The sequence below is a fragment of the Candoia aspera genome, chromosome 2 (assembly GCF_035149785.1).
Source record: "Candoia aspera isolate rCanAsp1 chromosome 2, rCanAsp1.hap2, whole genome shotgun sequence".
NCBI classification, from domain to species: domain Eukaryota; kingdom Metazoa; phylum Chordata; class Lepidosauria; order Squamata; family Boidae; genus Candoia; species Candoia aspera.
The window spans coordinates 166,265,475-166,291,875 of record NC_086154.1 but is presented as its reverse complement, the minus strand read 5'-3'; the positions used below and the strand labels follow the sequence as shown (position 1 = coordinate 166,291,875).

The 26,401-nt window shown below is 39.1% G+C and overlaps 1 protein-coding gene across 1 annotated transcript; it reads right to left on the bottom strand.

Annotated features, from left to right (window-relative positions):
* Window positions 1–2,395: 2,395 nt before the first annotated feature.
* On the bottom strand, window positions 2,396–26,401 carry LOC134491189 (low-density lipoprotein receptor-related protein 2-like). Its single transcript, XM_063294763.1, has 16 exons — window positions 26,168–26,401; window positions 25,311–25,440; window positions 24,264–24,439; window positions 22,657–22,843; window positions 20,493–20,711; window positions 19,196–19,376; window positions 16,871–17,072; window positions 16,427–16,591; window positions 14,043–14,240; window positions 13,031–13,577; window positions 8,273–8,401; window positions 7,720–7,827; window positions 7,092–7,328; window positions 4,617–5,154; window positions 3,283–3,400; window positions 2,396–2,889 (listed from the first exon to the last, which is right to left on the bottom strand). Exons 3-16 carry the CDS (start codon window positions 24,339–24,341, stop codon window positions 2,836–2,838), a joined length of 2,961 nt encoding a protein of 986 aa, XP_063150833.1. The 5' UTR covers window positions 24,342–24,439; window positions 25,311–25,440; window positions 26,168–26,401; the 3' UTR covers window positions 2,396–2,835.

Below are 26,401 nucleotides of genomic sequence, written 5' to 3'. Positions count from 1 at the left end.
CCACTTCCTCATTGTGGCCAGGAAAATCATATGGATGCGTCCACAAAAACACCAAGAGTCAAGGGAGATTTCATCTACAATACTACCTGATCAAGGAGAGTTCCTTTTAGGACAGGGAACCCACTGTTAAGTAGCTAAGATGGTGAGGTAGCTCATACTAAGGCTTACGGTCAACGCTTTTTCTTTTAATGTGACCTATGAGTTTAAACCCTTTCCTACATACAGAACAAGAGAAAGTCACATGGCAGTACTTCAGGTATCTGAAGATAGCCGTCTCTTCTCAAGATTAAATATGCTACACCCAACCTGCATTTCTGCTAGGGGTTTAGGTGGCTAAGGAGAGGACTAATCCTTCCTCTTTCTGTTTACTGTCTTTGCCTGAACCAACATTCAGGTTTCCATCCTGGTGCAGCACTAGGGAGCAAAGTGGGCGGTGGACTATGATGAAGGGAGAAGTGTTAAAACAGCTCTTGCTTGTCCGAATTCTGATAGCAAAACACAGACAAGCTTGTGTGTTTTTGAATTACTTTTACATAAATGGACTTTAAACTATCTGAGTGTAAAACAGTAACATTAATACTAAGCTATTCACTCAAGCCCACGATTGAGAGCTAGTTAGCAAGACAACCAACCAGTCAATCAAAAAACAGACAATATTAGCATGGGAAATGTACTAAAAGTTGTTAACACCGAACATAGTGCAACTCCCAAGCCCCTCCCCACTCCCCCACATTATGGGAAAGGACTGGGAGTGTAATCTAGTACCCAGCAAACTAACAAAACATGTTTGAGGAGGACAGGATCTCTTTCAGCACAGTGATTGTGAAAACACTCTCTAATCATTCTCATATTTCTATAGCTATTTTAGAATTATCATATTGTTAATATAAACAGTTCCTGCTATATTCTTCTGGCACAGCTATCTCTGTCCCAACGTAAGCAAGCCTGATGGCCCCATGCCAGCAATTGTAAGTCAATAAGGGTGGAAATAAACTTTGGAGCTGCCCTCACACTGTGAGAGTATCTTGTACACAAAAGAAATGGCAGGCCAGATACGGTTTTATACCTTCTTCCAGTAAAGAATCTTTAATGGGAAAGTGCAAGCTCTTCAAATACATAGTCGTATACTTTCACAGTCAAAGCTGATTTTACAGGGAAGCTCTTAATCTACATCCTCTGAGCATGACATTAGTGCTGCTTTGCCATGTTCAACACAGCGTGAAGAACTTACTTCTGATAATGCCCACCCAAAGTAGATTTGAAACTGCTACAGATTTTTGTCTTCCATATGGGCCTTTGAATGGCTTTTTCTCCTACTGTCTAGTAAAATTGGAGAGAAAAATCCTCTATTATGCAATGAAGCTATATCTACTCACATTATAAGCTTTGTGAAAATGTGAGCCTTTTGGGGGTGGTAGTGGTAAGGAGAATATGATAGCCTCCAGGAGTCCATGCCTTCCTGAGAGCCTGCTATATATCCACAGAAGGACCTAAATATCACTTTGTTTTCATTTAACTGCTGAGAAGAACCTGAAAGCAGGAGAGAGCACTTAGTTTCTCATGCGAAGATTTTCCCCATTAGAGAATCAGAAGGGTGGCAAAAGAAAGTAGAAAGCTTGTTGGGAAAGAGAATTGGGATGTGGTGTGATGGCTTGCAACCCAAGATGGATCTAAACAGTGTTGGGTGTTGAACATTTGTTACTGGCTTTTGTAAAGAGCAACACTGCCACTGTAATCTTGATTTGGCCTGGGCAGTATTCTCCTGATGAAAAGTTGTCAGTTCAAGGAAGGGTCTGGGGGCAAGAACCATGAAGCATTTGTTAGTAGTAGAACTGGAAAACCCACCAAAGAAGTGAGGACCATCATGAGACAACACTACCCAGTGCAGAAGGCACTAGGGAGCCAGAAAAGAGAAAGGAAGGCCATGTTCTACTAGCCTAAAAGTGTTGCTGTCAGCCTCTCTCTCTCTCTCACACAGAATATGCTGGCCAGTATATATCTAGCCTTCTTTTCTCTAAGTAGAGATAGGTAGTTAGAAACACAGCATTATGAAGCCAACATTACAGAACCCATACAGGCAGAAAAAACCTATGCTGCCTACTATTCAGTAAAGGGAGAGAGTCATTTTCCAAAGCATTTGCCACCCAAGCCACAAAAGTTATTAGCCAAGTGGAGAATGGAAAGTAGTTGCCAAGAAAAACTGCAAAAAATGAAAATAAATGCTGTTTGGTATTTTAATGAAGGGGAAGAAACATGAGAGATGTTTTGCACTGTGCCCTGCATCTAAACTTGTGAATTCATAAAAGCCTGTGACAGAGGGATTAGTAAAGTTTAGTAAGGCCCAGGTACAAACCATATACTTCAATGGCTGAATTCTAGGAGGATCTTAAAGTAGTTTGAGACAAAGTTTTTATTGTGCATTTGGTTCTTCTTACACACCATACATCATCCTTCATTTGCAAAGCTGGTATATGACTATTCTGTAGGTCTAGTACCATACAGCTTGTCAGCTGCATCACTGCTGCTAGGTGAGTACTGGATCCAATCCCTGTTTGGCCTCTAGAAGTGATTGCAGTTCATTTCACCGGGTCTCCATACCATTGTAAATCCAGAATCTAATTCATGCTATCATAATCCCATTAGCTAGTCCAACAGTGGAATTGCTCCATGCTTGCTACTTTCAGCTGGCTTTAAAAATGCTATTTAAAATTGAAACTAACAGGCTCAGCGTTAATACACTGAATTTGACATTAATGAGAAATCCCCATTGTGTAGTTCTACATAATCATTCCTCGATTCCATCTGAAGAAGACAGCATGAGATTTATAGTTAACATTATTTTTCTTGCAAATCTGTGCCTGTCCTTGTCTTCAGAGAAGCTGCCATTTCCTGTTGAAAACAAAAAAATCAGGATTTAAGATTTTATATTTTCATTCCTTGCATGTTTAGATTTTTTTCCCTTCATTTTCAGAGATCCTGCAGCCTGGTTAGATCTCTGCAAGTCCATTTAAATTCAAGTACGATCTATAGCAAAACACTATCAGCTTTGCAAAATAAGATGCAGCTATTTTAGGTGACAAACTGTCCTTTAATCAGTCTCAAAGTCAGTTTCTCTAGGCAAAGAGTTGTTGTAATTCTGACATCACATCTCAGAACAACTGCACACAATTTAAATATCCTAGTACGAAGGGGCTATAGTTCATTCAAGATTATAGAGCAATCTACCAAGTGTAAGTGCTTGGAACTGAAATACAACACAACAATTTTACTAAAAGCTGTTACCTGGTCTGGGTCATAAGCTGCATTGATGCATGTTTCATCTTCAACAAAGTTGTTTTCTTCTGGTTCATCATACTTCTGGTAGATGGCCAGTGTTTTATCTGACCCTGTACTTGATGTCCTTTGAGAAAGATGGCCAGAATTCTAATGTGAGCAGCATTAATTTAAATGCCAGGCAGAAGTTGTTCTTTTTTTTTCTTTCAGAGTTCCAGTTTTACATTAGTATCATTTACATTACCACTTTTCCTTTCCAATAACATGTTGACACTTGCCTCAGTAAGACCACAGTAGTTGTTGTGTCAAGACAACTTAATAGTCCTGCACATACACGTAGGTCAATACTTCATTCATTCATTTGGCCACCCAACTCACAAAATTGTGACTCCAGGTGGCATACAGCAATAAAGACAGAACTACAATGTCCCCAATAACAAAAACAACCAAAGATCAACAATAGCAAAACAGACAGTTGAGGCACCCCAACATATACTACACCTCCCAGGACAAGCTCATTTAACACCTTGGGCCCAATGCCCTGAGGGATCAGTCAGGTCTTCACAGTCTTCCTGAAGTCTAACAAGGTTGGGACCAGTTGAATCTCAGGGGGGAGATAATTCCACAGGGTAGGCACCACCACAGAAAAGTCTTACTTCCTAGGTCCCCTCAGATGGCATTGTTTCAAGAAGGGACCTAGAGCATAAATCACACTCAACAGGAAACTAAATTTTTGTTGCCAAAGGTGAATGGTCACTTGAAAATAGAATTCAGCAAGTATACTGACTGTATAGAACTGGGTTTTGAATGAGATCGCATTCAGAGAAGACCTCATGCCTATTTAGCCTTCATATTGTTTAGATAACCTTCAGCCAACTGGGTGGTCTACCTCCAAGTTTATAGCTTCATATCTTTCAGCAGCAAATGCAGTCCTAAAGCAGCCATTAGATAAAGATCTAGTTAAGTAGAACTAAAAAATGCAAACAGTAGCAGATGTGAAGAACCTATCAGGCAGGATACACTTGATTAAGACAGCAAGGTAATACAATTTATTTTAAATGCCACCCATCCCAAATTCCTTGCAGAAAAGGTGCAATATAAATGCAGCAAGCATGTACAGAATTACAAAAATTGAGTGAGAAAGCTACAGATAGTAGAATTACACTCCGGTGTCCCACACCAATTGTTAATTCCAAAAATTTTAGTCCTTCAAAGGGGAAGTACAGAAAAGCAGATACTAATTTTATTATAGATTAGGTAGCAAAGACGTCCATTGCATTCACCAGCTTTCACCACTGAATGTGGGTTACTTCAAAGGGTGGAGAGAGAATAACCAAGCTTACCTTCGGCGTGATTTTTGCTTCCTGAAGTAGATAAAGATCCCTGCTGCTCCCATAGTAAGTAGTAAGACAGCAATGATACTCAAAACAATGGAACCAGCTGTAGACTTTGGTTCCTCTTCTTCACAGTGGTCACCACTATATCCCAACATGCAATTGCACTTTATTCTGTGGTTTTCCACAGTACACTCTCCTCTCATGTTACAGGTCTCACTGTTGCAAGCTTGTGACCCTAAGCCACTTTGCTTGACCCCCTGCACTAGAGAAGGCTTTTGCCATTTCCGCAGTGCAGGTAGTGTAGGTCTCTGTCCTCTTCTTGGAGGAAGGATTTGCATTGTGGTAGAAGTTGTACTTTTATATTCAGTAACAGTAGTACTCTTGTGTTTTGTCTCTTGCGGTTGTACATGCACCTTTTTAGTGGTAGGTTTCTTAGTGGTGATTTTGATGGGTGCCAGGGTTTTCTTTTCACGAAATGGTTTTGTTTGCAGCAGTGTTGTCTGAGATGGAGTTATGGGCTGGGGTTCCTTGACAATGTAGTTACCTGTAAGTAGAGAACATCATTTACATACATCATTTCTGGATATAGCCGAGTCAAGGCTGAGTATTTTTGCAGAAGGCCAGAATTCTTAACAGAAAGAGTAACTGCAAGCAAGCCTGATTTTTTTCTTCAAAACCCATAGTGTTTATAGCTGGGTATAGGGCATTGGGAGAGGGGCAGGTTAGTTGAAGGACCGCCTAACTTCCATGGTTTATGCCCAGATGGTACATGCCAGCTAAGCTGGCATGCTCCTGGTTCTTTCAATTAAACAGTGCCACCTATTGGGACCCAGGAAATATGCCTTCTGTCATGGTGCCCGCCCTCTGGAACAAGATCCTGCCTGAAATCTTGGATCCCACCCTGTTGGTGTCCCTGAAGACCTGGTTGTTTTCCCAGACATTTGGTTAAGGTGGATGGAACCCCTTGTTGGATGTGTTTTTGTCTATGTTTTTTGTGTTGCTCAACCAAATTTCATCTTGTTTTGTTCTGTATTATGTTTTTATTATTTATTATATTGTGAGCTGCCTAAAGTCAGTTTGGAGTCAGGTGGCACCTAAATTGAAATAAATAAAGGTTAAGCCATCACATTTTCCTTGTCTGATAAAGATGATGTACCGTACAGATAAACTATAAAAACAGGCAGTGCTTGCATTTCAGCTAACACGGCAGTCTGACCCGCAGTTTGGTTGTAATCATGTTTCACTGCAATTCATGGACACAGGCATTTCCCTTTATTCATATTACATCTGCATCACTCTACTGCTTTCTGAAAGAATGCTGGGAACTGTGCTTTTAAATATGGTGCCAAAAGTTGGAGATGTTAATCCCTTGTTTATGTGGCTTCAGTTTCCAGGAAGAGGAAAAAGAATGACTAAGAAATTTAAATGTGACTAGTATAGTATAGTATTAGTATTAGTATAGTATAGTATAGTAAGTTACATTTGACTAACATACTATTTCAGCCGGTTGATGCCATAACAAAATAAAGTAACTTGAACTGGGAAGTTTGATGGGAGATTCAAAAATCTATTGCACAAATCCCCCATTATTTTCTGAATACCCTCTTGTCCTAGAAACTACACCCATTTGTGGTTTCCCCAAGCTAATCATAGGAGGTGTGAATTTTACTTTGAAATGGGCACTGAATTGAAGCAGGCTATTTTCTGAAATATCCATTTATTTTCAAACCAAATCTTGTAGTAAGCACACGGTTCTAGCATGAATATCCTTCTCTTGCTTTTACATTTTTTAAAAAAAATATTGTTTTATTATACCATTATAAAATACCAGTAGTGCATTATATTATTTGGGTACAGTTGTATTTATACCGTGTTGACTAGAAATTATTAACACTCTGATGATTTAGGTAACTTAAACCATTAAAGAAAAAAGGGGTTATGAACTATGATTTCTAAAATGTTAATACTTGTCCTAACTACCAGGAAACACACTGAGACAATGACTTGGTCTCTAATATTTATTACTAGTACTTAACAAGAATCCTAACAAACTGAGGAAGCGTGGGAAAAACTCAGCCATATAAACCCCAAAGGTTAAGGCGGTCCCGATCTGTGTCTCTTTGAATGGCTGAACAGTTCCTCAGTGCTACGCATGCGCTTGACAGTCTGGGTGGGAGCCCCCTGCTCTCCATCCTTACTCATGACAATACTGATAAGCATAAGGTTGCTTAAATTTTACATCTAGAGCTGAGTGTAGCATTTGTTTTGTACTAGGAAAGCACCTTATTTCAGTAAACACAAGCAGCATATCCAACTTTCAGAATTTTATAAAAAGGGAAAGCATTTGTGTTAAGTAAACAGTTGATTTCAACTTTTTAAAAAAGCCATTTTAACAAAAGCTACCTTACCTTCAGGTATTAATGATCTGTTTCCCAAGCATTCATTTCTCTGATTATTTAAATGCAGGATTTCAGTACTTACAATTCAACTCATCAGATCCATCATGACAATCAATGCTTCCATCACAGATTTGTCCTTTTACGATACATTTGCTGTTATCCAAGCAGGCTTGAAGTGGCTCTGAGCATTTTATGGCTTTGATACACACAGTATCACGTTCTAAAATGTACCCAGTGGTGCACCGGCAGCTTCGTCCTTGTGGAATTGGTAAACAGATCTGACTACATCCCCCATTCTCTTCTGAACAACCATTTCTACCTAGAAGCCACAAGACAAAAATTAATTGCTCCAGTTCTGTCTCCCTTGCATAATATGGTAGACTAAGGAAGCATCTACTTGTCAACCTGCCTGGGGTGCTGAAGACTTGTACAAGTATTTCTGGCACCATCTCACCAATTTCAATAACTTGAACAAGTCAAGATACTCACCATTTTTCCAGAAGGGTCTCACTTAGCCTATGCTTATTGGGGAAGAAAGGTTCTCAATAAAACCAGTGGCTGTCATGTCCTTGTCCAGAATTGATGCTTAGAGAATATCCCACTTGTGTCATGCTTAAAGCTTGTACTATGTGTTATCCCAAAAGGGTACCAAAGAATATTATTGTTCAGTATAGTCCAGGCATCCCCCTCATAGCTATAATGAACTTTACCTTGTTGGTTTAGTTTGCTGTAGATCTTTATATCCACAAGTTTCTGATTTATTTGAAACCACCAGTTTTCTACCATTTCCCGCTGACTATGCCACACCTTTGTTGCATCTGTTAGGAATAAAGTTAACCAGACTTAGAGAAAATCTTTTACTACTACTACTCAAGGCATCACTACTGATTTACAAGATACTACATAATGCTCGAATTCTCAATTTTGCCAGTGATTAGCATCTGTTAATTTCTGAGCCAGCCAGAATACAATATAGAATACAATATAGTAGTCTAGTAACTAGAGTAAGCACTGCATGAACATTTGCCAATAATGTACTAATACAGGTTGAAGATAGGTTTTGAATCTGAACTTGAATATTTGTAGGCCAAGTATTGACTTAAAAACTTGACGTCTGGTTCTCGATTGTATGGTATGCCATTTTTCTGAGTCAGGGTAGGTGACACAAGTGACACACCATTTAATATAGTATGATCTGTGACAAAGAGCTTCGCTTTTCCTTCAGAATATCCTATAGGAGTTGTGTAGTTCAAGCCTGCTTACGGTTGCGTGCTGCTGTTGTCCAGAACATCATTCCATCCCCAGCTGTGAAAAGCGTAAGGCCACGCAGTCCTCTTTGAATGAGTCTGTACTGGGAGCCATCTAGATGAATGCTTTCCACAGTACCTTTTGCTACAGCAAACAGAGCCTTGTCAGAAAAGTAATACGATAGGCAGAAAGGAATCCTATTGTTTTTTTAGCACTAAGAGTAAAAATATTGATGAGATTCATCCCACATGGCATGTCTGTATTTAGTAAATAGTTTTATATACTGTCCATTTCATTGGGACTTAGGAGGTTTACAAAACAGAAACGATGCAAACAATAAAAACATGAGTGAATAACTTTCTATCTAATAGGCAGCCTGCACCTCATTAATTCTCAAACATTTGTTGGAATAGCCCAGTCTTAAGCAATTTGCAAAAAGTGAAGAGGGTTGGGAGATAAGATGTCTCAGCATGCGTACAACTACAGAGAATATTGGGGTCTCACAGATCCTTAGGGAAATTCTTCCTGGCCAATCTCTTATAGGTCTTCTCTCAATTTCATATGATCTGATGAACATTTTGTCCTGATAATGTGTATTTTCTACTTAAAAGTAGTCAACACTTCCTTAGTCAAGATATAGATTCAGCTTAAAAAAACCGCACATTTTCAAAAGCAATTATGAAAGCTAGCTTGTTAATAATCAACCATATCATTTTTACCACTGGAAATGAATCTGTTAGGGTATAAGTTGTTATGTAAACCAGGAGTAAAAGTAGGGGAAAAAGGCAATTTAATTAGACAATTTTTCATTACTGATTGTATACAGTACGTCTATCACTGCTAAGCAGCAGTACCAAGATTAACACAAAGGGCATTTGCTGTTTACTCGACAGTGCTTATGGGTATTAGTAAAATATTTCCTCATTGTTTTATTCTGAAGTCAATCCAAGTTTGGGGTATGATGGGCCTAAAGTTCTGGAAATTTACCTACAACAGTAGTTATAGTGGCTTAACTGTTGCAATGGCGAGTTGTATAATAGGTTAAGCTGCCACTCACAAAGGGCTTATCCACACTGTCTGGTTGCCCATTTGCCAGAATGGGCAGTCTACTGTTTGGGGAGGGCAGAAATGGATGACATCGCCCTCTATTAATCCCACACTCACCTTCAAAGCAAGCTCAGGGTAGATTTCTTTGCTCCCTACTTCCAAAGTACATTGTCCCCCTATTCTGTAGAGTGCTTCTGTCTGTTGAGACTATAGCACTTCAGTTGGTTGTAGGCTAATCTCAGCAGTTCATTGGCTACTTTGCAGAGGAAGGACCACCCCTTCAAGTGAGCCAATGGTTACAATGGTTTTATACTGCCTTTTACCAGTGTTGCTGAAAAAACATAGTGGTTAATATTTTTGCTTAGCACAGAGAGAGTTGCCAGTTCAAAACTCAATAGAATTTTAAAACATCATTTTTTTTCTTGAGTTCCTGGGTTTTTCAAAAATAAATCTAGGGGCTTACCATTTGATCAGCCATCACAAATTCTTGGTCCTAGATTTAAGGTCCTGTGGTTCGCCTTTCCTCGCTACCTGTCCCAGCTCCTGTTGTGGTATGATCCTATTTATACAACACAATCGGTAGAACATGGACTTATTTCCATCCCCTTTATGTGTGCTGCTCCTCATTTGCATGCTTTTCAGTTATGGGGTACCCTTCCTACCTACTGTGGCTGCACATATCCTTGGATGCATTTAAGAAGGATTTCAAAACCTATTCAGGCAGATACAACTATCTTACCATAAATCTTATTAATAAAGTTAGCTGGTTAATAGGCTCAGGTTTTTATAATTGTATAGTCTTATTTTCATTGTGATTGCAAATATAGTACATACTGATTTTATTCTGTTTATGTAATTTTAATTGCTATTTATTCTATTTATGTAATTTTAATTGCTATTTAATCCTTTTCTGCTTTTTTGTTTTTGTTGTTGTTGTTGGATCATGCCCTGATGGGGCACATATTATAAATAGAATTTTTGTAGAAGGGGTCCCCCTAGCTCCCAGATTAAAACAAATACTCCTTAATAAAACAAAAACAGGGGGCAAACTAGTTACTCATGAAAAGAAAAATCATAATTTTTTAAAAAGCTTCTGTTGGGTTTTGAACTGGCAACCATCTCCGTACTAAGCAAAGGTCTTAATCTCTATGCTAGTTCCACAGTGCTGATAAAAGAAGGTATAGAAACATTAGAATACATGTTATTGATTAAGCTTATTATAACACAAAGAGCCTGTATTATTTAGAAAATGACCTTGAAAAATATTGTAACAATAAGAAGGCATGGCTCCTAGAGTAATTAGTTAGAATGTAACTGAATTCAGATTAAAAAAGGAACTTAACTTTCTGTATTTATGTATTGGTCCATGTTTGTCTGTCTACACACACAAAACACACATATCTACACATGGACACATAAAAGTATACATATCTGACCACTTGGCAATTACATTTCTGGAAGAGCAGAACCTGGGTGGGTATAGGAGCAAGGGAAATGTCCCGTCGGAGGGTTGTTGTAGCTTGCAATCCAGACTGAATACCTTATAATCTATTGTCTCAGTCTGCACAAGATTTTCTTAATCCAGTTTAAAGTCAAGCCAGCACAAGCATAAGTGAGGAGCACTTTAAATAGTAAATGTGGATACGCCCACAGATTTGTCAAGCTTCAGAAGGGGATAGATTTTGAACTGCCATGTAAACTAAACCGATGGTATCTAAAAGCAAGCTAGATTATTGGTTGATAAAAAAGCAAAGTCGATAGGAAAGCAAAGTTAAAGTGGAAAGCTTTGTAGCAAATAAAGAATAAGAGATGTATATCCAAGCTGGCCTGGTTGTTAATAGCTCTCACAAGTTCTGTAAAAACAAAAAGGGCTACCTTGATTTTCCTTCTAGGCAACAAGATGAATGGAAAAACTTAGGTGCCTGAGTTTGGAAAGAGGCCTAAATTCTACTTCCCCTCTCTTCCTGGCAAATTTGATGAGTCTTAGCAGATAACTAACAAAAGGAAATGTTTTGAAATACATTTGTTCTAATTTGCATTTATTCAAAAATCCTACTCTAGAAGAAATGTAACAGTAGTTCAGTTAGAACATGTGCTACTCTAGAGACTTCTGGGGAAGAAATGGCGAACTGAAGATGGCTCCGTAAAAAATGGATATGATGACCATGGTGGAATGGAGAACTGGTGAGTAGACTGGCTCTTTCTTAATTCCTCTCTGGACAAGGAGAGGACTTGAGATCACCCACAAGTGCTCTGAACAGCTGATCCTCGCAAGAAGATTGCAAGACAGCGATCTCCAGTGGATTTATAGCTCTGGGAGATGAGGGAATAGCCATCTTGCTTAAACCGTGGTTGGTGCCTGTAAGGACACTGGGTTCACATACTTCCTTTCTAAACACTTTCGGAAATCGCATGTTAACTGTTTTTCAGCTATTAAGAAACTTTGGATTGACAACTCTAGAAACACCGGGTGAGTTTCCTTCAATTCTTAGTGAAAGAAGTTTTAACTACCGGTTTAAAAACTTTAAAAAAAACTGGAATAAACAGCAAAAGGGTGATTAAAACTTTCATTTTAGAAAGTTACAAATGGACTAAGGGTCCAGATAAATTTGAAATAAGATTTTGTAATTAATTATAAGAATCCTTCCCATGGGAAAATACTTTTGTTTTGAATTCTTTAAAAAAAAAAACATGATAGGATGGGACTTTGAAGGTTGGACACTAGAGGGAAGCAGAAGAACCTAAGGATCACAATTAAAGGAGAAGAACCCTTAAATATGACTAATACAGAATGGAGCAAAATATTTTAACATTGGACATATTGAAGGATATTTTTGAACAATGGACTCAGAAGTTAATTTTAAGAGTGTCTGCCTCTATAGACAGACTGTGTTTAAAAGATGTTATGGAACAGAAACGAGTTTTATTGGACAAGACTGATCTGAAAGTGGATTTAAAAACAAAGGCTACAAGAATGATATGGAAAAAGATGCTAAACTGGACCTACAAAAGAAACTGGCTGATGTCTTAATAATTAAAAGGAATATACAAATAACAAACCAAGAGAGTGACCTGGATAATCTTCCTATATTGGATTTAGAAAAGAGGCTTGTTAAAGCTTTAAAGGATTTTGTGAGAAGGGACAAAGAAAAAATGCAAAGAAATCAAGTTTCAGGACATTATTTGAAGGGACTAAAGTTCAAGATTGTTAAAAGTAAAAGGAAGGAATACAAAGTTGGTTATATATTATTATTTGATCAAGGTTAAAATAGATATGTTGTTAGGGTAACCCTTAATGGACTTCTGCTGATCAGGACTGAAATGACAAAGTTTTTAAGGATTTGTTAATAGATAAAAGATGGAATACGGGAAGAAGAGATCATTTGTTGTATTTTAAGAGAAGGTGATAAATTACTAAATTGTTTATACTTGTGATGAAGGCGGAAGTCATTTCTTTATATATTTATTTTCTTTTTCTTTACTATATTATTATTATTTCTTTCTTTTTCTTCCTTTTTTCCTCTTTCTTTTCTGCACCTATTTTTTCTTTTTATTCTTTTAGTTTTTTTTCAGTTTGTATTAGTTTTTACTGTTGTAATTATAATTCTTAATAAAATTACTATAAAAAAAGAATATGTGGTAATCTAGGAATATTGCCAACTCTTTCATATGTTAGGAAAGGTAAGCTGAACCCAAAGAATTTGATCAACACATTAGACTGCTTACCTTGGTCAGCCCAATAGAGCCGGGTGCCAGCATCCACTATTGTTAAACCAACAGGAACCTGGGCTCTCTTCCAGAGTATCCTCCGCCTACTCCCATCCATAGAAGCACATTCTATCAAGGGATCAGGTGTGCCATGTCCACCACCTAAATCCACAATGCACATAGATGCAGTTGGGGGATGCACTACCACAGTGGTTGGGTGGTAAAGACCATCACTAATTACCACATGTGTATATTTGCCTTCTGATGCTGCCACTTGGACAGACGGATGTTTATTGTCAATCCAATAGATGTTGGCACTCAGCCAATCAAGTGCAAGTGATATCACAGTACCCTCGACTGGCAGAATCTTCTTCAAAGAAGCTCTTCCAGCATCCTTAATAGCCAGAACGTTTATGAAGCCATCATCAAACTCTGAGAAGTACAATGCAGCACTGCGTATAGAGTAGTCTACAGCCGTCAGATGAGTAGCATTGAACAAGGGGAGAGTGCTGTGCTTAGGAAGAGGCACCTGCCCAGCTATGGAACGCAGTTTTTTCAGGTAGATCTAGAGTTCAATATTAGAAACATTTATTATAAGTTTAGCTTACGAGTGGCTATATCATTAAGCAATTGGCCTAAGACAATTCTATTATAGCGCAAGCCTTAGACTGCTGAAACCCATATAGCTTTTGCTACCACTTACGATGCTAAATGAAAATACTGTACTAACAGCTTCCATTTATCTCTAACACTTGATTACTGGGGCTAAAGTATCACTTTCCAACAGAATTTCAGTAAGATGTAAAAAAATAACTAACTTGACTAACTCACTCCTTTTGAGAAATGCAAAAATATGTATTTCAGGAGAGCTCTGGAAAAATTAAAATGCAGTCAACAGCACTTACTTATTACTAAGGGAAATTCATGTGGAAGCCACTTTGCTGTGCCACCCAGTGAGAAGCCATAAGAACATTTCATTTGGACAACAGGGTTGTGGCTGTTCTCTTTGTTATCCAGTTGAAAGCAGTACCTGTGTAACAGCTGTCTGTGCAATCAGTAACATGAATGCTGACTCCTTTAATGGAATGCAGGTCTTTCCATCATCTGAAAGCACAAATTCTAGTGGGCAAAAGCAGCCTCTTCTCTTGGTGCTTAAGAGGCACATATACGAACAGCCACTTTCTACACATGGATTAGGGGCTGCCGGCTGCAGAACTTCATGTATCACCTGCAAACCAAATTTCATGAGTGTGAGAATGTTACCCTAGGAGTTTCAGGGCATCTCTATTATGCATTTTATATGTTCCTCCTCAAAAAGTATTAAAGGATGACACACTGTGCATATGATATCAACGGGACCTGTAAAGTTAGGCCTATTTGCACTAGGTTGATAAAACTAGGAAGAGGGTTGGTCATATCTAGAGTTTTGCTCTAGTTTACATGTAATTCCTTTGCAAGGGGAGTTCTCATAAGGTTAACTTTCATATGCTGGTTGACAAACTTGAGGACCAGCCTGCTTTAAGATCAGAACAGAGATCATTCCTTCTGATTTAGCACAAAGGATACGTCCAAGAATTGATTAAGCTTTGTTACTGTGCAAGAAGGCACACAAAACACATGGCTAAAGGTTGCTGTTACATTAGCACTGCTCAGCTCCTCCCTTCAGATCTTAACCACAGTCAAGCTGAATGTTAGTTAGGTGCCATCAAGTCAGGCTTGAATCTTGCTGGGGCAAATGCTCATCATCTTAATTTGTCTCTAGTAAAAACTTGTAGTTCTTTTAAGGACATGCCTGTATTTTTGTCCATCATCCACTTGCATCACATGGCAAAAGTCTGGGAGTTTCAAAGCAGCGGTCAGTCTACTTTATGCAGGACTGACTGACTGGGTTTTCTTTGTTCATGGTACTCTTAGAACTGTCTCCAAATCTATAACTGGAAAGTGGCTGTCTTTTTTCTCTTTCTCTTCATTCAGCTTTCAGAGCCATACATCACCACCAAAAAGACCATTGCTTTAATTCTTTTGATCTTTGTTATCAATGTCAGTCAAATATCCTTATTCTTCATGATTTTTTTTATAAGTTTGCCATAGTCTTTTTCCTTAAGATTAATCTATCTTTATGAGTCCAAGAAAACAAAACTGTGTATCACCTTCACTTCTTTGTCATCAAGTGTAAGATCACTAAGCATACTGGTTGACAATACCTTTACATTTTTCATTCACCCTTATGAAGGTAGATTGAGCAAAACAAATAAACCCATTCTATCAATAGAGGAGATTGGCTAAAATCTCTGAAATAAAAAGGCTGGAATGAAATAAAGTAAGAGGCCTTAGCTGTCCCCTTTGCACTAACCTTTAATCAATGTTCTGTTCCCTGTTTGGATTCATTGAAGTCTGAGATATGTACAAAATATTCCCTATAGGGTATGAGCAACCTACTGAAGTTATAAAGCAGGAAAGACCTATTGCAAAACTTGATATCCAAAGGTCACTTCTGTTGGTGCATGAGGACCTTATCTGCAATATTTGGGGAATGTGGGGATAGATTTGGCAGTGTTGCAGCTTTGCAAATATCCAATCAGGATGCATTAGCAGAGCTGTGGATGCAGCTCTAGTAGAATGAGAATGATACGGCATCGTTTTTACTGTCAGAGACCATATAAATACAGGCTGTAAACCTGTGGTTGCTGCAAATTTTTCTTCCAAGGGAGCAGAGTTAAAAAAAAAGAACCAGAAATTTATTGCAGCAGGAGCTGTATTAGTCTATGGTGCAAAAAAAAAATATCAGGGGAAGTCTGGTAACACCTTTTCAGACTAACACATCTTATTAAATGTATTAATAAGTGTATTAATTATTAAGCTTTTGTGAGCTGCAGCTCACTTCATCATTATTAAACGTTTATGCCTTTTAATATTATGTGTTAGTTGGAAAAGGTGCATTGATCCTAACTACTACTGGATAAACCATATTTTAATAAGCCTCTTGCAGATATTCCTAAATTTGGAATTATTTCAATAATTTTAAGGGCAACTGGCTTAACAAGAAATGCCTAAATCAGGGACTTTTGCTGATATGAAGGTGCACAGGGCCTTCTTCCTTAAAGTATGGTTTAGACATGGTTTTCTTCTAACTTCCAGTTAGGCCAACAACCCATGCTATTGCTAACAGTATTATTTCCTGTATATATCTTATTCTTGGTCAAAATTCTGTTATCAGTACAATATTGATCAGTATTGCAGCAGCCTTAGTCTGACAAAATACAAACAGATGCTACGAAATGAAGGCCCAGGCCAGATAAACTTGCTTTCATTTATTCTTTTCAAACTACAGATATCCCCTTGGCAAAATAAAATAAAAATAGGTACTTGTTCCATTGATCAACCTTTCCCTAATGTCTAATCCTGACATAATACCTTTAGTCCATAAGGTTGTCCATGGCTCTTGAGGAGAACTGTTCTATTTTTAGCTGTCCTTTTGTCTATCTTCTGTACTATCCTTGTTTCCATGTCAGACCAATAGATGTAGTCTTCAAAGATACTTACTGAGAAGGGACTATGAATCTCAGTCAACTGAAAAAACTGAGAGAAAAATGTTGTTGTCAAGAGATGCATCACAACTCAGGGACTGAGATCTTATTTTCAGCTAAGCAAAAAGATCTGGAAGTTTGACAGGCACTGCTTCCCACATTTATTTCCTCAACTTGGTCAGATATGGAATTCCATAACAGGATGGAATGCTATCAAGAGCAGAGTGAGATTATCACACTATCAGAAATTACTCTCTCCCTTAAAACAAATAACCTGAATAAACTCTTGCCTGCTTCCAGCTTAGACAAGTTTATGTACAGTGGGCAATACCTTCACATTACTACCATCCAAAAAGGCTGAGCCAATGCAGTGCAACTTGTCATCAGACCAGAAAATCCTCCAGCTCAAGAAGTCAATGGCTATGCTGGTGGGCCAACCAAGTCCATCATTTATTAGCACTTTTCTATTACTTCCATCCATCCCCGCTTTCTCTATTTTGGATTCAGTGCCTATTTCACACCAGTACATAAATCTAGGAAAGGGAAGATAATGTTATATACTTTTATAGAATGGACTTCAGTAACCACAGCTTACAGTGCTTTCTAGAAGGGTTATTACATCGCCATATTGCACATGTCCTTTAGGGTACCAGACAAGGTATCCCACTCTTCTTTCAGATGCTTTCAGTCTAGGGGAACTTTAATGTCAGATTGTTGTTGCTAATGTCTCTTCATTTGAATCCTACTTTCTCTGGAATTTGAAGTTAGATCACTGTCGTCTTTCTATCCAGTCATGCACCAGATCTATAAACACTGCATTTCAGCACAATTATGGCATCATGCACTTTAGCCCCCATTAAGCATGGAGGTTTGTAAGGGGTGGGGGGGGGATACTGTATTAAAGTTTAATATTGTACATCTGAGGTCAAGGTTGAGGAAGGCAGCCTTCAGATCAGGTGCGCTAATGTATCTGCATTTATACAGTATTAGAGCCAAATTAAATTTATAAGATTTCATTAGCCATTTTGCATACACACCCTTTCAAAATTTCTGATAGTCTGGGTCAAGTCTTCATTTTGTAATTCCTTCCATTCCCAAGCTAGGGTCCCATTCTAACACATGTGAATGATGCAGTGTGTGTGTGTGTGTATTTCAGCAGCTAAGAACAACCAAGGTCACTTACAAAAGTGGAGGCAAAATTTAAGAGCTTCAAGTGGTGCAACATGCTATTAAAGAGTCTAATTTAGCTCTCTCACCAGCAAAGGAAAACAGCAAGGAACCATTTAAACAAAAATAATGATTCAATAAAAACTCCAAGTAACATATTGATTTTTAAAATTTAAACAACTTTACAACCTGAAACAATACCAGACCAGACTGGCAGAGCAGTGCCAGTTTAAGCAAAAGCCTGGATGAATAGATATGTTTTAAACTGACTTGGAGGTTTAAAAGGCATGCTGCAACCTTTCTGGGAAAAGGGAGGGAATTCCACAACCCCGTGCTTATGCTGAAAATACTCTCTTCTGACCTAGCAAATGTCCAGCCAATGAAGCACCCTGAAAAATGCATCCTTTCTAGCTCTTAGCTGATAAACAGGAATGTATGGGAGAAGGCACTTTATCAGGTGCGCTGATTTAAGGCACATAGTGCTTTATATTGCAAGTTCCAGGAACTCTGCCTGGTAGCAAACTGGCAGCGTGTGCCTTCAAAATAAGTATGTAACGTTTGCTAATTCTGAGACAGCCTCTTCCAACCTGTAGCAGCATCTTGCACTAATTTCAACTTCTGGCGAACCTCAATTCAGAGGAGCCTTGTATGGAGAGCTTTGCAATAGCCTGTCTTGAGGTTACCAGTGAATGGATTGCTGTGGTTAGGTTACCTCTGTCCTGCCATAGCTAGCAAATTAGGTGGAGTTGGAAAAAGGCACTCCTTCATAGTGAAAGCTCAAGTCATACATCTGCTCCTTCAGGAGAATGCAGCCCGGTGCCAAGCAGGCAACTCCATCTTCTCCACAAAACTATCCTTCAAGATTAAGCCTCAGCTTAGTATTCCTCATCTATCCCATCATATTCAAACTTGGAAATGAAGCCTGCACAGCTTCATTTGACTCTGATGACAAGGGAATTTAAGCTGGGCATCATTAGCCTGATGATGGAACTGTTACAGACATTGAATAACCCTAGAAAAAGAATCTAATCCCCATAAATGAACTGCTAAGGTATGCTCATCCAGTGCTTTTATGGTGCACAGCCTTACGGATAGGCAGCAGAACAATTGTACCTAGCCAGGCCAGGGAAATGCCATGATCAGCAATATCAAAAGCTGTGAACATTCAAGCAGAATGAATAAGGCTGTACTTCTAGTTTCTTTCCCTCTAAAAATATCTATTTGTCTTATCAATTATGATTCAGTCCCGTAATCAGGCAGACCTAACCTCACACTAGCCCAGATGATGTTTCCTTCAAGAGTATCTGCTATTGTACAGCCACCACTCTCTCAAATAACTTCCCTAAAAAGACAGCGTTAGTGACTTCATAATAATTGCTAATTGTGGATGGAGTCATCTATCCACTTTTGTTTCTGAGTTATATTTCTAGCTCTTTTGAGCCATTCCAACAAGCCCAGGCTTTGCACAAGCAAAATACAAAAGGCTTACCCATCCAGTGGGTGGAGAGCTAGGGACCGCGGTTGCTCCAGATCATCAAGAACTATGGTGTAGCCAGGATTTTGCTTCCAAGTACTATTTAACCAAGTAGCCAAGATCTGTCCTGCTATACCATCAGTCCAGTAAAGATTCCTTCCTAACCAGTCCACTGCTATACTGTCAGATTTGATGCCTGAAATCAGATTTTTGAAATAATAGAAGTGAACCTACTCAAGTTTCCAGCCTGTCACAAAAACTAGGCCACAATGCCAGAAAATAAAGTATTTTTTTTTTCAAATTCAGCTATGTTGCATGCCAACTTTCATGATAAGCAAATGTATTTTTGCTTTTATCTGCCAACCTCTGGTGATAAACATCTGCTAGGATTTACACAGATTTGGGCAAGGTATATCAGCCAACATCTACTATTTAGTAAGTAACTATAAAGCAGAATTTCATTACAATTTTTTTAAATAGCCATATAAGGAAAAAGACAGCTGTTCAGAAGCTTTCATATGGAATGCCCCTGGTTTTATGCTGAACAGTTAGTACTCAGCAAAAGGTAGATTGTTCACTGTTAACAGTGCTTAAAATCCATCTTCCTTTCAGACAATCCTCAAAAATACTCATACTTGACCAGTTAACATAACAGGGTGCTTTTTAGGGGCCAGCATTGCTATTATTGTCCCCATATATTAGTATACACTGGAGGAAGCAATCAGATTGTCTTTCCATTTATAGAGTGGAAGCTGCAGACTTCCAACCATTATCAACCCTACAGCAAGGGATTCTTGGCCTTCTGAGCAGTTGTCACATGACACATACTCAATCTTCCTTTGCCATTCATGAGGGAATTTACTAGTGTAGGAAAACTTCATCTGTGGTGTGAGACTTTGTCAACTTGTATGTTTTCTTCTCTGAGGAACTCGATGGAACCTTTTCTTCAACCTGTCAGCTAGAACTTGCAGGCAGGATTAGATCTGTGAACCTACATGAGGCACATGGCTATTTCTCAAAGTCAGTTTATTATACTGTTAAAAGTGTCAGTTTAGAAATGTGAGTGCTCAATTTTCCCTTGGCTTATTCTCGGAGCTCTGGCCACCTTTCAAATATGGATGGGTTTGAATGTCCATCTTGAAGCAAGCAAACCTATGAAGTTTCATGGCCACGTGAGAGTTTGAGTCAGATTCAACACTCACACTCAAGTATGAGTTCTGCCAATATTTTAACTCAACCAAATTAGTCTTGTCCCAAGCCACAGATTTTTTTTAAAAAATGCCCAAACGTCTGAAAATATATTAAGACTAACCTTTTATTAGAGTTCCCTTTTCCTTGGTTTTCATATTAACCCACTTAATACTTTCTGCATTAAGATCCATCCAGAAGACTTTCTGTGTTACAAAATCATAGTCAATGGAAAAGATAATGATGTCCTGATCAACTCTCAAAATAATGTCCTCTTTCATGGTCCTTAATCCATATAGGAGCAAGTCAAACTGAACGGCAGCTAGTAGTGCTGGCTCAGAGCCTAGGGCAAAGACAAAAATAGTTACCTTTCCATCAAAGTATGGGTCTATTGTGAATTGAGGGAGAAGAGGTAGGAAGGTGCTTCAACAAGTTGCCATGCCAAGAGTGATGTTGTTCGTTCTTCCCACCCTATTCTTCATTTCCTATTATTTAGCACTGCACTCAAATTTAGATGCAACAAATGAATATGTACACAAAACAGAAAGATTCCAAAAACACTTGAGACAAAAATCAAAACATTTCACTATATACCAGACTGTGGGTTGTCTTGTATTTGCTGATAAGAACAGAGGCTATTAACCAAATAATGGTCTGGAGGTGCAGATGACTTCACACACCATTCTTTCAAAGTAGTGGATGACTTTGAAGATTAGCCTGACGTGGCAATCCTAAAATAAAAACATGGGGAAGCTGGGCAACCCTCATGATTTTTGTCTGTTTTCTGTCTCCTTTTTCTTTTATGGTGAGCTCCTCTTAAATTCAGGCTTGTCTTCTGTTTAAGTAAATGTAATATTCTGTTATAGAGAACTATTCAGACTCAGTTCTTTGTTTCCTCAGGTTTTTCCCCCTGGGGCCACCAAAGTCAGCCGTGCTGAATGCTACCTGCCACTCAGCCCTATGAAGAAATTGCTAAAGGCAGCATTATTTTTTAAATTCCTAGTGCCAACAGGCTGCTGGGTGCAGAATGGCTGTTAATGTCCATTGTGTGTTATGAGAACTGAGTCACAGAAAAACTATTGTTTTGCTGATTTTCCTGCAGGTTAGATCATTTGTGGGCACAAGGATTAAAAACAAGGCATGGCGATGTGATCTGAGTTTCTATATTTTCCTATGGCAGAATATGAAATGGCATAGAACTGAGGACTCCTTTTTGGCCCTAGCTCACAACCCATACCTGTTCTAAGCATTTCAAACCCAGAATGTTTGGCACATCTGTTAATGCGCCTATGCATTAGGTAAAGGTAAAGGTTTCCCTTGACGTAAAGTCCAGTCGTGTCCGACTCTAGGGGGCGGTGCTCATCTCCGTTTCTAAGCCTTAGAGCCGGCATTGTCATAGACACTTCCGGGTCATGTGGCCAGCATGACGACACGGAACGCCGTTACCTTCCCGCCGAAGCGGTACCTATTGATCTATTCACATTTGCATGTTTTCGAACTGCTAGGTGAGCAGGAGCTGGGACTAGCAACGGGAGCTCACCCCGCTGCGCGGTTTTGAACCGCCGACCTTCCGATCAGCAGCTCAGCGGTTTAACCCACAGCGCCACCGCGTCCCTTCACCTATGCATTAGACTATGCATTAGACTGGCTGAAATTTGGAAAATTCACGTAGGATCACTGCAGAATCAAAACACTGAACAACTATGGACCCTACCCAAAGCATTTATATTTCATTATGAATACATCATTTGGTTAGATTACATTTTTCTTCCTGTACTTGTTGCTGCAGTCCTAGCAGGGAAGGTTGCTTTGAATAGGATGAGATCACCATATAGGGCAGGTTCCTAAACTTTTTGCCATCACACCTCCCTTTAGTGCAATCTTAATGTACACACAACCCCTAAAATTCCGAACACCAAAATCAACACAAATGAACAATGAAAACAATGCAATGAAACTTTGGGAAAGGTGGATTTATTGTAACAATGTAATTAAAGGGTTCTTCCCACCTCCCCTGGACTCTGTACGTACCTCCCCAAGGGAGGGACCCCTCACAGTTTGGGAAACCCTGATCTAGGAAGTCAGGAGTCTTTGCCCACCTAACAGCTTTCAATCCTCTCAATAAATCGGTCCCAGCTTATTAGTATGAAGCCAAAAGAACTGATTTCTAGGGCTTCTTACCCAGAAGGCAAAGCTTTCTGTTACATCTGACTAAGGGTTTATGCACTAATTTTGGGTCATACAGATAATCAGTGGGAGGGCCAACTGGTGGACATGAAGAATCTTACCAACTACTTTGCATGTGTGGCCATCAGGCTCCAGCAAATATCCAGGGTGGCACGTGCAGTGGTAGCTGCCATCCGTATTGACACAGGTCTGACTACATTTTTCATCTGCTAACTCTTTGCATTCATTGATGTCTTTGCAAGAGTGTCCATCACTTCTTAGTCTGAACCCCTCATTACAAGCACATTTCTGAAAAAGAGAAAACGGGCGTTATCAATGTAGGTTTTCATGCACCTCTCCTTCTCCCTGCCCCACACTCCAAGGGTTGCTGCTGGTAACACTGAGTCCCGATGACCAAATACAAACTGGGATTTAGTTTGCAAGGATGCAATTAAATAACGCATCTGATTGCATTGCTTTTTTAAAAAATTAATTTTTACTAAAGAAATTTTTACCAAGTAAAAACAATACAAATATAAAGAAAAAAGGAAAGGAAAAGTGTAAGTAAATAGAAAAGAAATGAAAGAAAAAAAAACAAGAAAAAAAGAAAAATAAAGTGGCTTCCAATCTTCTTTACAGCAGTTATAAATGCATTTATATTTTATCCTCTCTAAGGTTACATCATGGCTCCCTTCTTTCCATATTCTTCCCTTTCAATCTGATTGTGTTGTTTGATGTTTTTGTCATGTCCTGATAGATAATCCTGGCAAGATGATTCCTATCAGTAACTGCTCTGAGTTCTTGTCAGTTATGATTGTGTCATCACAAGACAACTTAGCTACCCAAACTTTTGTTAGCCTCTTTTTCTATTGCCTCCCATTTTCCTAAGCAACAGGGACTTCAACAACTCTTGCCTTTGTCCTGCGTATTCAAAATACTTAATTTGTAGTTTCATTACCAACACTTCCAGTGAACAGTCTATTTATTTATTAATCAAATTTATCACCGCCCATCTCCCCCAGAGGATTTTCCTTTACCTAGTTTTAAATTATTGGTTTGCAGTCCAAGGTTTTCTCAGAAATGTTCTCCAGAACCACAATTTGAAAGTGTTGCTTCTTGTTTATTCAGCTGTTCTGATTATCAAGCTTTTAATCATACATTACAACTGGGAAAACTATTGTACGGCCTTGACATGAAAGCCGGCTGGGTGACTTTGGGCCAGTCGCTCTCTCTCAGCACAATTCACCTCACAGGATTGTTGTTGTGGGGAAAATAGGAGGAGGAAGGAGTATGAGGTGTGTTCCCCGCCTTGAGTTATTTATAAAAAAATTATAAAGGCAGGATAAAAAACAAATCTAAATCTAAATCTAATCTTGACAATATGTACCTTTGTTGCCAGCACAAAGCGTGTGCATTTTAATACTTTGTCCAGATCTGTTATAGTCTTCCCCACAAGTATTATCTCATGGCTATCACCATCCTTGTGAATGTTTTAGCTTAAGAAGACAAAGCCTGTTGCCATTATAGTAGAGATGAGTCCATACTGTATTATTATTTGAGAATGGCCACCTACTTTTCCTACTTTAAAATAATTTTGGAATAGAGCCTTGGAAGCAGCAAATCTTTTAATTCATTGTTTTGCTTCTACAGTATATTCATTTTAAAATGTATATGTTACCCATTTTTAAATAGTGACATCATCAACATTCCAATGCTGCTGTTTACTTACAGGCCCACTAGGAGATTTATAACAAGTGTGAGCACATGATTTTTGGCATGGCATGGCACAATTGCTGCCTTCATCCATTCCACCTTGGCAGTCAGGTTTCCCATTGCAGACCAAAGTATAATTGATACAGGTTTCTCCACACAGAAATTCATAGCCATAGCATTTGCTGGGCCTGCCTGTGAAAAAGCAAAGAGGGCTTCAAGATTGTAGTTTCAATGCAATTCAATATAAAATAACTATTTAAGTATAATTAAGCATAAGCCCAATTCAATATATAGTTATGTTGTGTCTTGTCACTTGATTGACTTGGAACAGTCCAAGTCCAAGAGGCCTCCAACCGGAGGAGATGGGTGGGGATAAATTAGATAAACAAACAAACAGAGTAGGTAAGAAGAACATGCAGTGATGTTGGCTGCAACCCTTCTTCCAGATGAGCTCAACAATCTGGCAAGCGCAAATGGAAACCAACTGCAAGGTATGGTAGAAGGGTGGCAGTGTTTCTCAACCAGGGTTCCATGGAACCCCAGGGTTCCATGAGAGGTCACTAGGGGTTCCCTGGGAGATCACAATTTATTTAAAAAATCATTTCAAATTCAGGCAACTTCACATTAAAGAGGTAAGTTTCATTCTTTATTTCTAGTTTAAGAACACTGATAATGCATATATACAGGCCTACACGTGAAACAAATATAACAATTTTGTAACTTCTGGCCTCTATTTGAGCCTGAATATGCAGGGGTTCCCAAGGCCTGAAAAATATTTCAAGGGTTCCTCCAGGGTCAAAAGGTTGAGAAAGGCTGGTGGTGAGAGTGAAGTGTCCTACCATATCCTTTACAGTTTAAATTTCAACTCTGCTGGACACCAGACCAAATGTTTAAAGACTAATGGTAGGACCATTGCCACTGTATGTACACTGGCTCTTATTTTGCAGAACTGCTCCTCTGTTAAGCCAATGCCGCATAGGAAGGAGAGATTCCTCCACCATTTGATTCCAAAGAACAATGAAGACTATTGCCCCAGCTGCCAGGAGGAAGAGCGCTTACATACATCCAATTTCATCACTCCCGTCTCTGCAGTCACGTTCCCTGTCACAGTTCCACTGGTCTGGGATGCATTGTGATGAGGTGCTACACTGCCACTGATGGGCACCACATGGTTTCTTTGAAAATTCACAGTCCTGCAAAAATCAATTAAGCAAGCAAGCAAGCAAGCACCACTGTTGTGCAGCAATGAAGTTCTGCCAGCTAGGAATGGAGATGAGAACATTTGAAATACTTGGGGACTTGGCTGGCAAATGATTATATTTGTTGCGTAGTCAGGCAATGAAACATCTGCAAGAAAGCAACCAGGCTCAGCGAGCACCAAGGACTCCACAATGACTATATTGCTGTAGAAAAATATCTGAACTGTGATGCTTTACAGGAAAAGAAAGAACTTTTGAAGGCTGGTGGCACTTCTGGGGGGAAACCTGAAAAATGGCTTCTATGGGGAGTGGGGTGCTGTTTGCTCCTGCCTGTTCTGACTTGCTTAAGTCTACCCATACATACATCTATGGAAGAAGTTATCTTAATATCTGTAGCAGTTCAGAGACATTTGGTGACCATGAAAAGGAATATGCTGTGTACTAGCAATGACTGAATCTTTCAGTCTTGACAAGAGCTATACATCTTGAGGAATATCAGGAAATAAGCATCTCACTTTAGATTACTTAATTCTTAATTAAGGCAGTAACTGTAATGAAGCGCCCCAGTAGCTTAATCCAGCTGTTGAGTGGTTGAGATGGGACCATGTTGTCCTATTTAGCAAAGGGATAGCTAGCTTACTATAGGGTTTTCACTGCTAAGATGCTGACTAAATGGTCCACTTCATGGCACAAGGAAATAGACAGTCCTAGCCATTTGTACCTGCTCATCTGACCCATCTTTGCAGTCCAGATCCCCATCACAGAGCCACTGCTTTAGGATGCATTCTCCACTTTTAAGGCATTTGGCTTCATCCACATAGCAGTGTAGATGTTTGGAGAGTGGGCAGTCTTCTTCATCTGAGTGGTCCTCGCAGTTATAATTTCCATCACAGCGCAAGAAATAAGAAACACATTGGCCACTTCTACATTGGAAGTGCAGGTGACTGCATCTGAC

What these genes read in the sequence shown, in the direction of transcription:
- LOC134491189 (XM_063294763.1), bottom strand. Translation starts at nt 24,341, where the DNA reads ATGGATGAAGGCAGCAATTGTGCCATGCCATGCCAAAAATCATGTGCT. An exon ending in TGGATGGTAGTAATGTGAAG is followed by an intron (nt 16,592 to 16,870) that starts GTATTGCCCACT and finishes TTTTTCTCTCAG; the next exon opens with TTTTTTCAGTTGACTGAGAT. An exon ending in CAGCTTATGACCCAGACCAG is followed by an intron (nt 2,890 to 3,282) that starts GTAACAGCTTTT and finishes TGTTTTCAACAG; the next exon opens with GAAATGGCAGCTTCTCTGAA.